Source organism: Linepithema humile, chromosome 1 (genome assembly GCF_040581485.1).
Source record: "Linepithema humile isolate Giens D197 chromosome 1, Lhum_UNIL_v1.0, whole genome shotgun sequence".
Taxonomy (NCBI): domain Eukaryota; kingdom Metazoa; phylum Arthropoda; class Insecta; order Hymenoptera; family Formicidae; genus Linepithema; species Linepithema humile.
Window position 1 is genome coordinate 19,508,921 of NC_090128.1, and position 13,451 is coordinate 19,522,371.

A 13,451-nucleotide genomic window follows, 5' to 3' on the forward strand; every position below is an offset into this window, starting at 1 on the left:
TCTGCCATCATTCTAAAAACAAACATGGCATTCTACAAAATCCCTAGAAAACACATTTTTCTATTGGATATCGACACTTTGTACATCGGAGTATGAATTCTACTTTACTTGAAGTTCTTGAAATATGAAACGATTTATGAACGGTCACTCTCTCTCTTACGACATTTCCGACATATTTATTTTTATACATACATACTTGTCTGAAAAATGAGATATTATATTTTTGTATTGTAAACAATTACAGAAATCTGACAAAACCTGATTTGATGATAACAAAAGCATTATCCTGGTTCAAAGGATTCAGGTATAGACTCAAGAACTTTTATATAATTCTAATTAATGGATTTGGATCAACAAGTAGCTGAACCAAGTAAATCAAACATTACTACACGTCAAGCTACAATATACGATGAGAAGTATTCGGTTTTCGTGGAGAATGTACTAAAAGAAACAGCCAGTGATTTTGAGAGAGAAAAAAAGTGTATGTAGACATTGTGATATACTATTTGTCATTTAATAATATTCTATTTAGCTACATTTGCTTACATTTTCTATCTCGATAAAACTATGGCAATGTATATTTACTAATTAAATATCATTAATCTTACTGGTGGTTTTGATAAAATAAATACTTTCTAGTCTCTGATCAAAATCTGCTAAAACTATACAAATTATTTGACGGAGTATTTGAAAGAGCTTTAGATTTATATGAACAGAAACGAGTGACACAAATTTCTACGTCCAATGTGATTATAACAGAATCTTGTAAGAGTACAAATGAAGCCAATTGGTTGATGCAAGTCAAGGGACATTCTGGAGCATTGTACACACTTTTCCCTGAAATAAATTATTGTACTTGTACTGCTTTTAGGTATAACATTTAAATCATTTACATTCAAATATATTATTGCTTTTTCATACTTGCACATGTTAAAATAGTTCATCTAAACTTGTATATTATGAAAAAATCTTACAAGACTTTTATCATATTACAGACAACAGGTACTAAAAGATCGATCTGCTTTCACTTGTAAACACGTCTTGGCTGCCTGGCTTGCCAGTGTGGATAATGAGAAATTATTACATCAGCAACTAACACAAAAACAATTTGACGGTTTATTATTATATCAGGTTTCATACAAGTACAATGTTTTCTAATACGAAAGACCATACTTTGGTTGCAAAAATAGGAATGATAAATTTAAAAACTGTAATACAATTATTGAAAGCTATCAATTTTAAAGAGGTACTTAAGATATCTTCATACATGAATGCATGCATTGTTTTTCTGTCATTAATGTAAATTTATGTATTACTCAGACAGCTATTTGCCTCGCTAGTGAAAAAGGGTTAAAATTTACCGTTGAAGATGCAAAATGTATGCAGGCTAGTGCATATATTCCATCTGTAATTTTTGATGAATTTGAATTGAAGGAGGATGTGATTTTTTCAATCAATTTAAACATATTGGTAGGATGTCTCCGTGTGTTCTGGCCTGCTTCGCAAGAAGATTCTGTTGCAGTACAGATATTTTACAAAGTAAACAACATTGAAATAAAAAATATAGCATTATCACAAACATATAAATACTGTTATTATTGGTTGCAGGGTATAGGTTATCCTGTAAGTGTTATTATTGAAGAAGACGGTCTTATAACAGATTGCTCTCTGAAAACTCTAGAAGTAGATACATTATTAGACTTTCATCTTGAGTCGGAAAACGTTGTGAATAAAGTAGTATTGAAAACGGAATTATTGAAGGATATCATAGGCGAGTTGGATCAAACTAGCGATTTAGTCAAGGTACAGCGAGTGATTTCATCAGTTAATATCTCGAGGCAACTCAAACTTTAAAATAACTCGAATAATTCATACTTGTTTTGATACATTTATATTTTAGTTGTGTTTATCACCAGAAGAACCTTTCTTTAGGATTAGTACAAACGGCCTACGTGGCATTTGCCACATCACTTTACCTCACGATAGCAATTTGATAGACACTTTTCAATGTACCTCAACGGGGACATCCAGTTTCAAATTCGCACATATTAAACCAGCAATGAAAGCATTATCGTGTGCTAATCAGGTTTCTTTAAGAACTGATAGTACCGGACTATTGTGCTTTCAATATATGGTTAAAGCCGACAACGAACACACCTGTTACATGGAATATTATGTAAGGCTTACCACGACAAATTATAGCAATGATATAAACATTATTCAGTACTTATTGAATTTCAGTTTTCATATATTCGATATCGATATTTCGTGTACTATAAAAGTATTCTTCGCTTACAGATCTCTCCATTAATAGATATGGATGATTAGATAGGATATAGATGGCAAATAGCTAAACAGTGATAATATAGACAGTAAGACTAAGTTATTGAGTTATTAAGAGTTCTTATGAAATCAGAATCAAGATCCAGCAGGTATCTATTAAAATTGTATTAATAATGAATAATTATATAAATATATTTTATATTTTTTTTCACTCCAATGATTTTTTTTTCACAATTCCTCTTATTGTTAGATTTATCTTTTAAATAATAAAACGTTAAATTTTATTTTACCATATTATTGTATTTCTATGTTAAGATTAAAGTTGGGGGAAAAAATTAATGACGATGCATGTTCACTTCCATTAATCATTATTATTCGTAAAAAAAAGCATATGGCAAACATTATTCACAAAGTAGGTAACACAGCAATTGCTGGTATACGGAACATAATTCATTGGCGTTATTACATATTTCATTATGTAACATACAATACTTAAATACATCAGAAAATGTGCACAACGTAGTTGTTAATTTATGTTTCAATTGTCGTTTGCTACACTCTTTTTACAAAACACATCTAATGTGTAAATTTTAGTTTGATAAAAAGAACATGTGTTTCGCAATTTTTTAAATTACATTTCAATATAAGTGATAATTGTTTTACACCTTTGACTATGAAAATATGGATTGCTAGAGCCAACTTCACGTTGATAGCAAAGATCTGGCGATGGGGCCGGAAATAACTAATCCATACAATAGCGTGCGTGTCAAAGGTGCGTGTTTAGTGCATGATATCGACTTGAATCTTTGACAATAATTTAAATATATAAAAATGATATTATATTGTTGTGGAATTTATTGATTCGCTGCCGACAGATCGATCCGCCGTCTAATGTTTTATTTCTTTTATGTTACTACTCTTTAGGGTATAAAAGTGCGTAGAGAAATGAGCGAAGAGTCACTCTCGAGCGAACTTCTATAATGCCCGAACTACACCGAGGATGATCCTGCTTGTGGCTCATTTGACTACTTTCGCCCGCCTACACTGTAGGTACAATTTGTGAGTGTCTACATTTCTTTTCTTCAAACTTTTTATATATTTGTTGCAATTCTTGAGATGGTTTTCGTACTATTTTCCGGAAAAGTCATATTATTTTCAAATGGAAAACATGAAAAATGATCTAGAAGTCCAAAATTACGAGCATCGTTTGCCAAATGCAGAAGATCATGCGTATTATACGATAAAAACTTTCTGCCTATACACCGTCTGTCCGGAAAATTCCGGGACTATCGTTTAAAAAAATAGAAAAAATTGAGTTTTTATTTTTTATTACTTTAAATGTTCTACATAATCTCCTCTAATATCAATACAACGTTTAGAACGTTCGTACAACCATTGGAAACTGTTCGAAAATGCTTCTTTTGAAATTTTCCTCAATTCACGCGTCACATTGACCTGAATATCTTCAATATTATCATAGCATTTTCCTTTCATATGCAACTTGAGTTGTGGAAAGAGGAAAAAGTCGCACGGAGCTAGATCAGGTGAATATGGAGGATGCTGGAGTACGGGAACTTGTTTTTGTGTCAAAAACTGAGTCACAATTCCAGCCGTGGGCGGGCGCGTTGTCGTGCAACAGGAAAAAATTTCCTCGCATTATCCTTAAGCGACTCTCGTCCTTCTTTAAATTGTTTGTACCATTCAAATACTTTTAAACGTGATAAACAGTCATCACCGTAAGCGATTTTCATGGACTCGTACGTTTCCGTAGCCGTTTTACCGAGTTTAAAATTAAATTTGATGACTGCTCTCTGCTCCATCACGATTTTTTTGACAGGCCAAAAAAACGAAATAAATTCATAAGCTTTTAGTATTAAACAGAGTGATCGAGGCCGTTTAACCAAACGTATGTTTATGGTTAATTGTTGCTACTAAAAGATTCTTTAGTTGTCCAACGAGCGGCAACTTATTGGCCGGGAAAAAAATCAGTCCCGGAACTTTCCGGACAGACGGTGTATATCAGCGCTTTCGGATACAAACTTTCGTAATATATCTTCGGCCCTATCAATTTCACTCATATTGTTTTGTGGAAGGCTGCGAATCGAGAAAATACAAAAAAGGGGAAATAAATGATTCCAGCCTGCAATTTTACGGGTCTATAATCCTTGCATCCTTCTTACGTACTTTGAATTTTCCGTAATTTGCCATACGAGGCGAGGCTAAAATCTCAAAAAATATCGAAAGATGTTTGATACATGTTCTTATACACGAATTAGATAGGAAAAGTGGGGGTAACTGGCAGTCCATATTTTCATAGTCAAAGGTTTACACATATGTTTCAATCATATATGTAATACTACTATATTACTAGTCACGTATCTTCCCAATAAGCGGTGTTAGCGATCGCGTGAAAAATAATTACTTGTTCTGCCGTCCGTTCAATCATCGTTTACCTGTAAACAAGGCCGATATTTGTTTTGGTTACATAGCCGTTCCATTCAAAATTTTAACGAGCGCTCTGTGTCCCTCTCGAACCATCAGGAAAAACCAAGCAGCCTATATAAAGCGCTTCCTCGATTCCGGAGCGAGAAGTTCTTCGAATTTGATACGGAGCGAAAACTAAGTGTAAAATAGAGAACGTTAGAAACGTCGCGAGTGTTCGATCTCAGACTCACTCATAAAGTGGTTACCCATGTCGTTAAGTTAATAGAAATAAATGTATTTCTAAACCTTCAAATTTCTCGAGTGCAACTAAAAAAAAATAAAAGAAAACCACGATCTCCTTCCAATGTGGAGGGAAAAAGATAAACTCTGAACTAGTACAGCCAGTTCAGCTATAAAGAACAGACCTATTATTTCGCGGCATCCAAGCGATATGCGCGCCGAGAGAACGAGACAGAAAACAGATGTAAGATACTTTGAACGTTATAGGCCGGAGCACAGACTTTTACATAAAGCATAACGCATAAGCATAAGGAAATTGATTGGTCTATATATAAGCATAAGCAAATGCATAAGGAAATGGACCAATCAATTTCCTTATGCTTATGCGTTATGCTTTATGCAAAAGTCTGTGCTCCGGCCATTATGCTTTATGCAAAAGTCTGTGCTCCGGCCAATAGAGGCAAAGGCCTGTTCTACAATACGTCGTATGTCGGACGCATGCGCACTCGGTTGTCGGCTGTCGCATGAAGCTGTCGGGAGTCGGTTGTCGTTATCGTAACGAGAGATGGTCAACTCTCATCTTTTCCGGGTTCCGACTTCCGATAGGCCTTACGACTGGATGCAAATATAATATAAGAGATCATGTAAGTGATCAAATTGTTGCACCGACATCCTTGGCTGTGTTCGGGGAGCGCGCTATCAGCGCTATCGCATCATTCTATCTTTATCGTTCATTGGACATAAAACAAGGATAGAGTGACATAATAGCGCTGATAGCGCGCTCCCCGAACGCAGCCCTTGTAAGTTTAAAAAACTCATGATTATTCGTCCGAAAATATGTAAATAATGTTCGATGAGCACCATGAGTTTGTCTCATATTTCTTGAAATATGTGGTTTTACCCACCACCTTCTTGTTATTTTGCATCTTTTTCTTAAACATAATCTAATTTTTGTTATATGTAACAAAATTAATAATAGATTTAAATAATTTCTCATCACTCTACTTTCCATTTTTATATTTGTTGTTACACCGACTTACGACTATATTGTAGAATGACAAGTCGTATTCAGATCAGACATACGACGTATTGTAGAACAGGCCAAAGAAATATCTTTATCTCTTGATGATTTTCTTCTGCAAATGTAGCAAGATCGCATTTTATTATTATTTTTATAACTTTTTAAAATTTTTATAATTTTTGAATAAACGTTGGAATAAACGTGACGTTAGGAGAATGTGACAAACACGAATGACACGAATGTAATGGCTGGTTTATGCTTCGGTCTTAATCTTAATCTTAAGAGTTGATAACGTAGAACGCCATAAGGGCGTTTATACTTCCCTAGTCTGAAGGCCGGAGCACAGACTTTTACATAAAGCATAACGCATAAGCATAAGGAAATTGATTGGTCTATATATAAGCATAAGCAAATGCATAAGGAAATGGACCAATCAATTTCCTTATGCTTATGCGTTATGCTTTATGCAAAAGTCTGTGCTCCGGCCATTAATCTTAGTCTTAATCTTAATCTTGGAAAGATCCCATCTTTTAACTTTAGTCCCTAATGTCCTAAGGCCGAGCCAATGAGGTAAGTCTGACGTCCGACGCAGCACGAAACCGCGCGAAATAATGGTTTTCGATCCGTGTATATTTAAAAAATTGTTCCTGATCGTATTCAATATTCAGCATATCTTTCATTAAAGAAAAGAAATGACCAGTTTCGTGTCTTTTTCGATTCAGTGGCTGAACAGCGTATCTCCGTGGTTTTCTTTTATTTTTTTTTTTTTTAATTTCTTAATAATACACATGCTGCATAGGCACTTGATAACAAAAGTGCCATTCCAAACATTAAAGTTTTTTGCCGCTAACGATTCATTTTAATATTCACTATAATCTGCAGCACCGGGGTCTATTACAATTTGTGGTTAGATTAGGTTTCGTTACATTTGCACATGCGTAGTCCGAATTTCCAGGGAAGCATAAACGAGTCCTTAAGATTAAGTTAAGACTAAGACTAAGATTAAGATTAAGACTGAAGCATAAACCAGCCATAAATACACAATTTCATTAGGTTCAGCTGACTCAACGTGCATGCGCATTTGCGTCAAAGTACACGAATTGTGGAAGTGAGAGGTTCTTATGCAGATTCATATATGTCTGTCCCGTAATGTTTTCGGCAGCGTTTCAGCTTTGCTAGCAATATAGTAGTATTACATATATAGTTTCAATGCTATTTACCGCCGTAGAAATATACTTTCTTCGTGTTTAAACAACAAGCTTTTAAACAATAATTTACACCTTCTTAGAGTGCTTCTGGCACAGATATAGTGGTTGTGCACGTCTTCAGCTTGATACCTCTATTCCTGAACCTTGTATACCCTTGTGCAGACAATGTCGTCGACCTTCATGATCTATAATATAAAATAACATGTCAGTAATGCTTTATAGCAATAGCGTTGCCATAATAGTAATCTCTCTTATTAATAGTAATTTCTACTTAAGAGGGAGAGAGAAAGAGTGCGGGAATTATTGGAGCACCGGTGTCTCACGGCATTAACACAAGGATCGTGTCGCCAGACGGATCAATGGATCTTTATTGGCACCGTTTTGGAGCACGGAGCTGCAGAATTGTACGTGTCACGAACAGGAGAAGCGCACGCGATAATTGACCGGACATTTGACGAATCATTATGACATTAGCCGCTCATGCAACCGATCCCTTGACATGGCGTTCCTCCACGTAGCTTTTGTACTTTAATCGGTAACTCCTGCGGCCCGTACGAGCGATACGAATCAAAGTTCATGTGTTTGAAGAGGAAGGATACACGTAAGCACGTACGAATGATAAATGCATCTTCTGCACGATTAGCCACGTCATTGTTATAATGATCGAATTCACGTTCTATTATTACGAATTGTTAAAGTATTATCTACAACTTTCACATACTGAGTGGGACACCTAATGCAACACGCTTTAATCTTATGCAAAAATATACAAAAGATAATGACAAAATTTGCAATTTAAAGAGAAAATATGGTAATAAAAATAATTTTTTTTAAGACTAGATTTTAACTATTGCCATTCTATATGTTTGCATATAGCAGAAGTGTTATAGCATACTATTTTTGCCATCCTATATATTAATGTTTTATTCAAACGTTTATAGCTATCCTCAATAAAACTAGTATAAGCTTATAATCGGATCTTCAAGAACTTTGCCCACATAAAATATGGATACTTCTCGCTTACTATTTACTCAATATTATCTTGATGGTAGATAGATGACGATGCACAACGATGCCTATTACATTGACGATCTAAAACTAGTTACGTAAAAGTGCGAGTAATAAATATTCTCAGAACAGTTATATAGCTTGATCAATACAAATTGTTATCGATTTATGGATAAAAGACTTAGAAATATTTATATATCATGTCGCTAAATTAATAGACATCTACCATCATTATTACATTGTTATATTTATAATATAATCGAAAACTATTTTTATCACAATCTAAATTCATTAATGTCCAACTATAAATTAATTTTTTTTATATTTTTAGATATGCTTACCGCTTTCATCTCTGTAGACGTGAATTCCCTCACGATGGTAGTGTGCTTCTCGCCTTTCTGCTCTTGCACGAGTTTGTTACCATTCAGAGTACAGACGCTCTTCACTTTCCTGCCGTCCGCGGTCTCCTCATCAAACTCCTCTCCGAGCTTGAATTTTATCTCCATGTTTTTGAAGGGGCTAGTCGTCTTCAAGGTGTAAACTCCGTCATTCTCCGATAATTCGACCACGGGGCTGACACTCGCACCCATTTTACGCGTCACCATGCCTACTCCTAGAAGATAAGTACTATTTTAAAAAATTGTGTGTAATTTTATGTATCTTTCATGATAAACTTCTAATTTTATGGATATATTTGTATCACACAAAACAGCTCGTTCTTAAGTTTATCATATTTATAGAACAATTTTTTATTATAAAAATTTTAAAACCTAATGTTAAAAGGATTTATCTATACTAAAAAAAAAAAATATCGCAAACCTTTCCACATTTTACATATTTTTACATTTATTTTTCATATCACACGTAAAAACGATGTCATTCCGAATGATAATTCGCGAACCCTATAAATAGCACGCGTTTTTAACTTTAAACCGTTTAAATTAATTGAAAAGATTTACAGATTTTTACAAATATATTGTAAAAGAAGAATAAAAAAAGATTACACAATTAATGGACAGCATATTGTATCGTGTCGAGTTTCGACGGGGATAATTTTTATATATCTACTGAAATCCACTTGAAATTAACGGAGAATAAAATTTTATTATCCGTAGATATTTCTATCGCTCGAAAGGCTCTTCATTTTCGATCGCTATAATTTAAAAACTATTAATTCACATTTTGATTCACTTGAACATTTTTAGTAAAAAAAAATTAATTTCTGATCAAAAAATTTGCGTATAAAATGTCGGTGAGACATTTTGCTGTATCCGTAACAACACGTGTCATCTCACCTAAGGCTTTCATGTACTCGTCGAACTTATCACTCGATTGTAGCTTGTAACGCTTGCCCAAAATACCGGTTAGTAGCGACATGATTCGATGTATCACCGACGCTTGCGAGAACAAGACTGGCTAACGGCGCGGCTGGTTTGCATGTTTATGTATGCTTCTGCAATTGATTAAGCTGTGTATCGTAGAGTGGGTTATCGCACAGACAGGATGGGAGTGTCTGTCTCCGTGTTAAAATTTGAAAAAAGATGTAAACTTTGAAGTTTGACCTTTATCCGAATGAATCGTGGATTATCATTCGGAATGACATCACATTTTAGCATATAAATATATATCTATTCTTATACTAGACATGCCAACTTTTTTTTACAAATTATTCTAAAGAAAAATCTACACAACACATCTACAAAACACTTTTTTCCTTTCACGAATTTCTGCAGGCTATAGATTTGCCTCATTTTAAATTGCGATTTGTACGTTATCTTTTCAGCAATTATTTGTGATGATATGTAATAAGCAAACTGTTAGCATGAATGTGTTTATTCATATGCTATCGCAAGAACAACTTTTTCTTTGAAATGAAGAGCGATGTTTGCCTTTCGCGACCAACAATGGTGGAAATAATTATCATTTATCTTAGATTAATTTCAATTTAAGTATCATAAAAATTTTATAAAGGAGTTGTTCTTGCCACACATTTGTCGCCAAAAATATTATTTAAATATCATAAAAATTTTATGATATTTAAATCGCACTTCAGCGACAAATATGTGGCAAGAACACTCCTTTAAACAATTTTTAAAAAAGGTTTTTTATCTCGTCATCAGGTGATAACGAGAATTACAAATTTCTGTTCGAACCAAACAAGTGTCGTTTATCGACTTTATCTTGGTCTTTCTGAGAAAAGACGAACATTACTTTCCGGCGACGTGGCACACCGATGGCGCATAGCAACGCGCTGGAGAGACGGGTGCGTCTAGACTTGCTCTCTTATTTAATTTCCGGCGAACAACTCTCGAAGATTACCGTACCAACGCCGAGTGAGGGTGGGAATGTTGATAGTCAATGAATGGTTCTAAAAACCACGCTCGATCAGATGTAAAAATCGCTGACATAGGATTTTCGAGGATTACCCTGCATGCAGATATTATTGCGACAAACGTGCCTCTCTTGCGAAAAAGAACACGTATATTATGAATCATTTTGTTGTTTTGTTGTTTGTTTTTCAATCGGCGATAAAATATGCGAAATGTACAAAGTGCTGCCGTTCAAAGTACAAAGCTACATGTTCTTTTTTTTTAGTTGAAGTTGGTTTTTCGTTAATTTATTTCATGAGTGAATAAACAATTAACTTAGTGCTTGCGGTGCTATATTGTGGTTGAGCGATACGAAAAAAAAAAAAAAAAAAAGAGATACCGAGATAATATATGCGGCATTATATAACTCTGCAATTTGTTGAGTTCTTAAACTTGAAAAATGTACATATAATTACCAATTTGACAAAATTAACGAAAATTAATAATGAAAAACTTGCCTAAAAGCATTTTTTTTTGTTTCCGGAAACAATTAATGCAATGCTTTCATTGTTATCTATAAAACGATGCAAATAATTGATAAGCCAAAGATTTTCGTATTTGTGCATGTCGCGTAATTCGATTGACAATTGCAATTTGTTAATCTCGTTGATGAATTAATTCATGTATTAAATTAGATCACAATCGGACGATTCGCGACACACAGTTGAAATTAAGATCGAGGTCAAGTCGTTGGACGAAGATGAGGGCATAATTTAACGTATTAAAATTGATTATCTTCCTCATTTTCATTGATATCTTTCCTAATTTACAAACGAAGTTAGCAATTAATTGATCGATTAAGCCTATAACAGTATGCCGTTAGAAACTATTTATATTGAAGTCAGCTATTTACATTTGTTTTCAGTAAATAGATGTGCTCGTTCGATTTAAAGAAGTGGAAATGTCTAAAATTTTTGACTGTGATTTCTCGATTAACTGCCGAATTTAGTATTATTTTAGTATTCTCAGATATCACGTTAAAATTTCACGTACAAAGTGTGTTATTGAAGTGTGTTATTGTCCTTCGAGACATTCTGATGTGTGTTTTTCATGAGTAACGCCTTAACAATCACGTGCACATGTTTATTTACCTTCTATATACGTTTGCAAAAACGCTGCTCTGATGTCGAGCGAGCACGAGCTAACGACAAACATTGTCATGATAATAATATAGTGATCGTATTACGTATATTTTTATCCGCTATTAGAAAGAAAGTTCATTAACTGATGCTAATAAATCATATCTAATAAGTTCTTTTTGTAAATTTTTACAAATCTATTATTATTCTATCGTAGAACACCTGATTAATTGCTCTTAATGATGGTTATCTCTCTCGCAATCTGTGATAATTATCATTAAAAGTTTATATTATTAATACTGTGCAGCAAACATAATTGTCTAATTCTGATTCTTTGGTACGAAAAGAATTATTTACTTCTCAATTTTTATCATAAATGGAACTGTGCAATTTTATCTGTATTTGATCTGAAACAATAGCTATTATTAACCGCAAGAATATTAACATGAAATGATACGTTTGCAGAGTTTTTCATGTCGATCGTTAATAACCCATTTTAAATTAAAATGTGTCGTATACTTTGAACAAAAATCAATGATGCAAAAACAAATCGTATGATCGATTACGTATTGCACATTAACGTAATGTAGGAAGAGAACGAAGCATTCACATTTAAATTAAACGCTTAATTATGCAATTCAAGGAACTAACTATAAAGAATAATAATACGTGAAAAGAAAGGACGTCGTTAAGTATTGCGCAACATTCGATATCTGGCTCAAAAAAGATCCGTAGAAAAAATTAACCGTTAAAACTTTTAAGCACATACATGCTCAAGTTTTAACGAAAATAATTTCTAATAACAATATTTTAAGAACGTTCAGTAACACGTTGATATATCGAAAACTTCGAAAGTTTTGAATCACAATTTCGAATAAATAATTACAATATTTAATCTGAAATAATAGCTGTCATTAATCGCAAGAATATTAGCATTAAATGATACGCCGCTTACCGAGTTTTTCACGTCGACAGTCAATCGCGCACTCATCTTAAAATTCTTCGTGCACTTTGAACGATCTCAACGGTACAACAAAAATCGTACAATCGATTACGTACCAAGTGCCTTCATGAACTCGTCGAAGTTCTCGCTGCTGAACAGCTTGTAACGTTTTCCGAGGAACTCGCTGGACATGATGATGAGCCGAAAAACCACTTTCGGTATGACACGTGGAGAATTGGGTAGAACGGCGGCCGGAAAGATCGGTCGATACAGCGGAATAGCCGGTACCTCGTCCGTCGACACGTTTATGCGAACTGAACAAGACCGTCAGGACGAGGAGTGCCGAGATAGGGAAACTTCATCTTGCTTGAACTATTCGCCCTCTTTCTCTCTCCTACCCTCTCTCTTCTTCCTCGTACCTCCCCCATACCTCGTCATTTGCTTGTTCTGCCTTCGATGCCGGGGTCACGCTCCCTCTCTCTCACCTCTGCTTCCTTGTCCCACCGAACAGCAGCCCTTTTCCCTCTCGTTAACTTGTTCCGTCTCTCTCTCCGCCGGCTCTTCGATCCCTCTTCTCCTTCAGTCCTTCGCCCTTCCACTAATGCTCGAAATTTTCCTATCTCGCTTCTACCCGAACGCTTCCCCCTCTTCGAAACTAGTCGCAGCTGCAGTGGGACACGGCACCAGTGTCGCACCCTGCGTCCTATTCGCGTATTTTTGTCTTCCCTAGTCTCGTAACATATACTTTCAAAAAAATTGTTGTATATGTACCTATATTAAATAAAAAAAACTGTCGTATATATATTATTAAAAAAAAAGAAATAATATCTATCAAAAAATTACCTTTTTTAAAAAAAGGTAAAAAAAAGGCGCCAA

At 34.5% G+C, this 13,451-nt stretch overlaps 3 protein-coding genes across 5 annotated transcripts; 2 read left to right on the forward strand and 1 right to left on the reverse strand.

Moving 5' to 3' along the window:
- The first annotated feature begins 114 nt into the window (after window positions 1–114).
- LOC105675245 (zinc finger SWIM domain-containing protein 7-like) lies at window positions 115–1,185 on the forward strand. Its single transcript, XM_012372243.2, has 3 exons — window positions 115–481; window positions 640–871; window positions 996–1,185. The coding sequence occupies exons 1-3, from the start codon at window positions 340–342 to the stop codon at window positions 1,156–1,158; spliced, it is 537 nt and encodes a 178-aa protein (XP_012227666.1). The 5' UTR covers window positions 115–339; the 3' UTR covers window positions 1,159–1,185.
- Rad1 (Radiation insensitive 1) lies at window positions 1,110–8,271 on the forward strand. Of its 2 annotated transcripts, XR_010887852.1 has the most exons (6): window positions 1,110–1,246; window positions 1,321–1,539; window positions 1,609–1,803; window positions 1,901–2,176; window positions 2,299–2,432; window positions 7,438–8,271. XR_010887852.1 is itself a non-coding variant. In XM_012372242.2 (5 exons), the coding sequence occupies exons 1-5, from the start codon at window positions 1,148–1,150 to the stop codon at window positions 2,326–2,328; spliced, it is 819 nt and encodes a 272-aa protein (XP_012227665.1). In that variant the 5' UTR covers window positions 1,110–1,147; the 3' UTR covers window positions 2,329–2,494. The 2 variants fall into 2 exon arrangements, 1 of the variants encoding a protein (XP_012227665.1); XM_012372242.2 differs by lacking the exon at window positions 7,438–8,271 and having other exon boundaries at window positions 2,299–2,494.
- fabp (fatty acid binding protein) lies at window positions 2,635–13,119 on the reverse strand. Of its 2 annotated transcripts, none has more exons than XM_012372255.2 (3): window positions 12,692–13,119; window positions 8,526–8,797; window positions 2,635–7,361 (listed from the first exon to the last, which is right to left on the reverse strand). In XM_012372255.2, exons 1-3 carry the CDS (start codon window positions 12,765–12,767, stop codon window positions 7,308–7,310), a joined length of 402 nt encoding a protein of 133 aa, XP_012227678.1. In that variant the 5' UTR covers window positions 12,768–13,119; the 3' UTR covers window positions 2,635–7,307. The 2 variants fall into 2 exon arrangements, with proteins under 2 accessions (XP_012227678.1, XP_012227677.1); XM_012372254.2 differs by lacking the exon at window positions 12,692–13,119 and adding an exon at window positions 9,480–9,638.
- Window positions 13,120–13,451: the final 332 nt, after the last annotated feature.

Coding starts and splice junctions, on each gene's coding strand:
- Rad1 (XM_012372242.2), top strand. CDS start 1,148: ATGTTTTCTAATACGAAAGACCATACTTTGGTTGCAAAAATAGGAATG. Junction 1,247..1,320: donor AAGCTATCAATTTTAAAGAG/GTACTTAAGATA, acceptor TGTATTACTCAG/ACAGCTATTTGCCTCGCTAG. Junction 1,804..1,900: donor AAACTAGCGATTTAGTCAAG/GTACAGCGAGTG, acceptor TTTATATTTTAG/TTGTGTTTATCACCAGAAGA.
- fabp (XM_012372254.2), bottom strand. CDS start 9,561: ATGTCGCTACTAACCGGTATTTTGGGCAAGCGTTACAAGCTACAATCG. Junction 8,798..9,479: donor CGAGTACATGAAAGCCTTAG/GTGAGATGACAC, acceptor CTTATCTTCTAG/GAGTAGGCATGGTGACGCGT. Junction 7,362..8,525: donor CGTCTACAGAGATGAAAGCG/GTAAGCATATCT, acceptor TTTATATTATAG/ATCATGAAGGTCGACGACAT.
- LOC105675245 (XM_012372243.2), top strand. CDS start 340: ATGGATTTGGATCAACAAGTAGCTGAACCAAGTAAATCAAACATTACT. Junction 482..639: donor TTTTGAGAGAGAAAAAAAGT/GTATGTAGACAT, acceptor AATACTTTCTAG/TCTCTGATCAAAATCTGCTA. Junction 872..995: donor TGTACTTGTACTGCTTTTAG/GTATAACATTTA, acceptor ATCATATTACAG/ACAACAGGTACTAAAAGATC.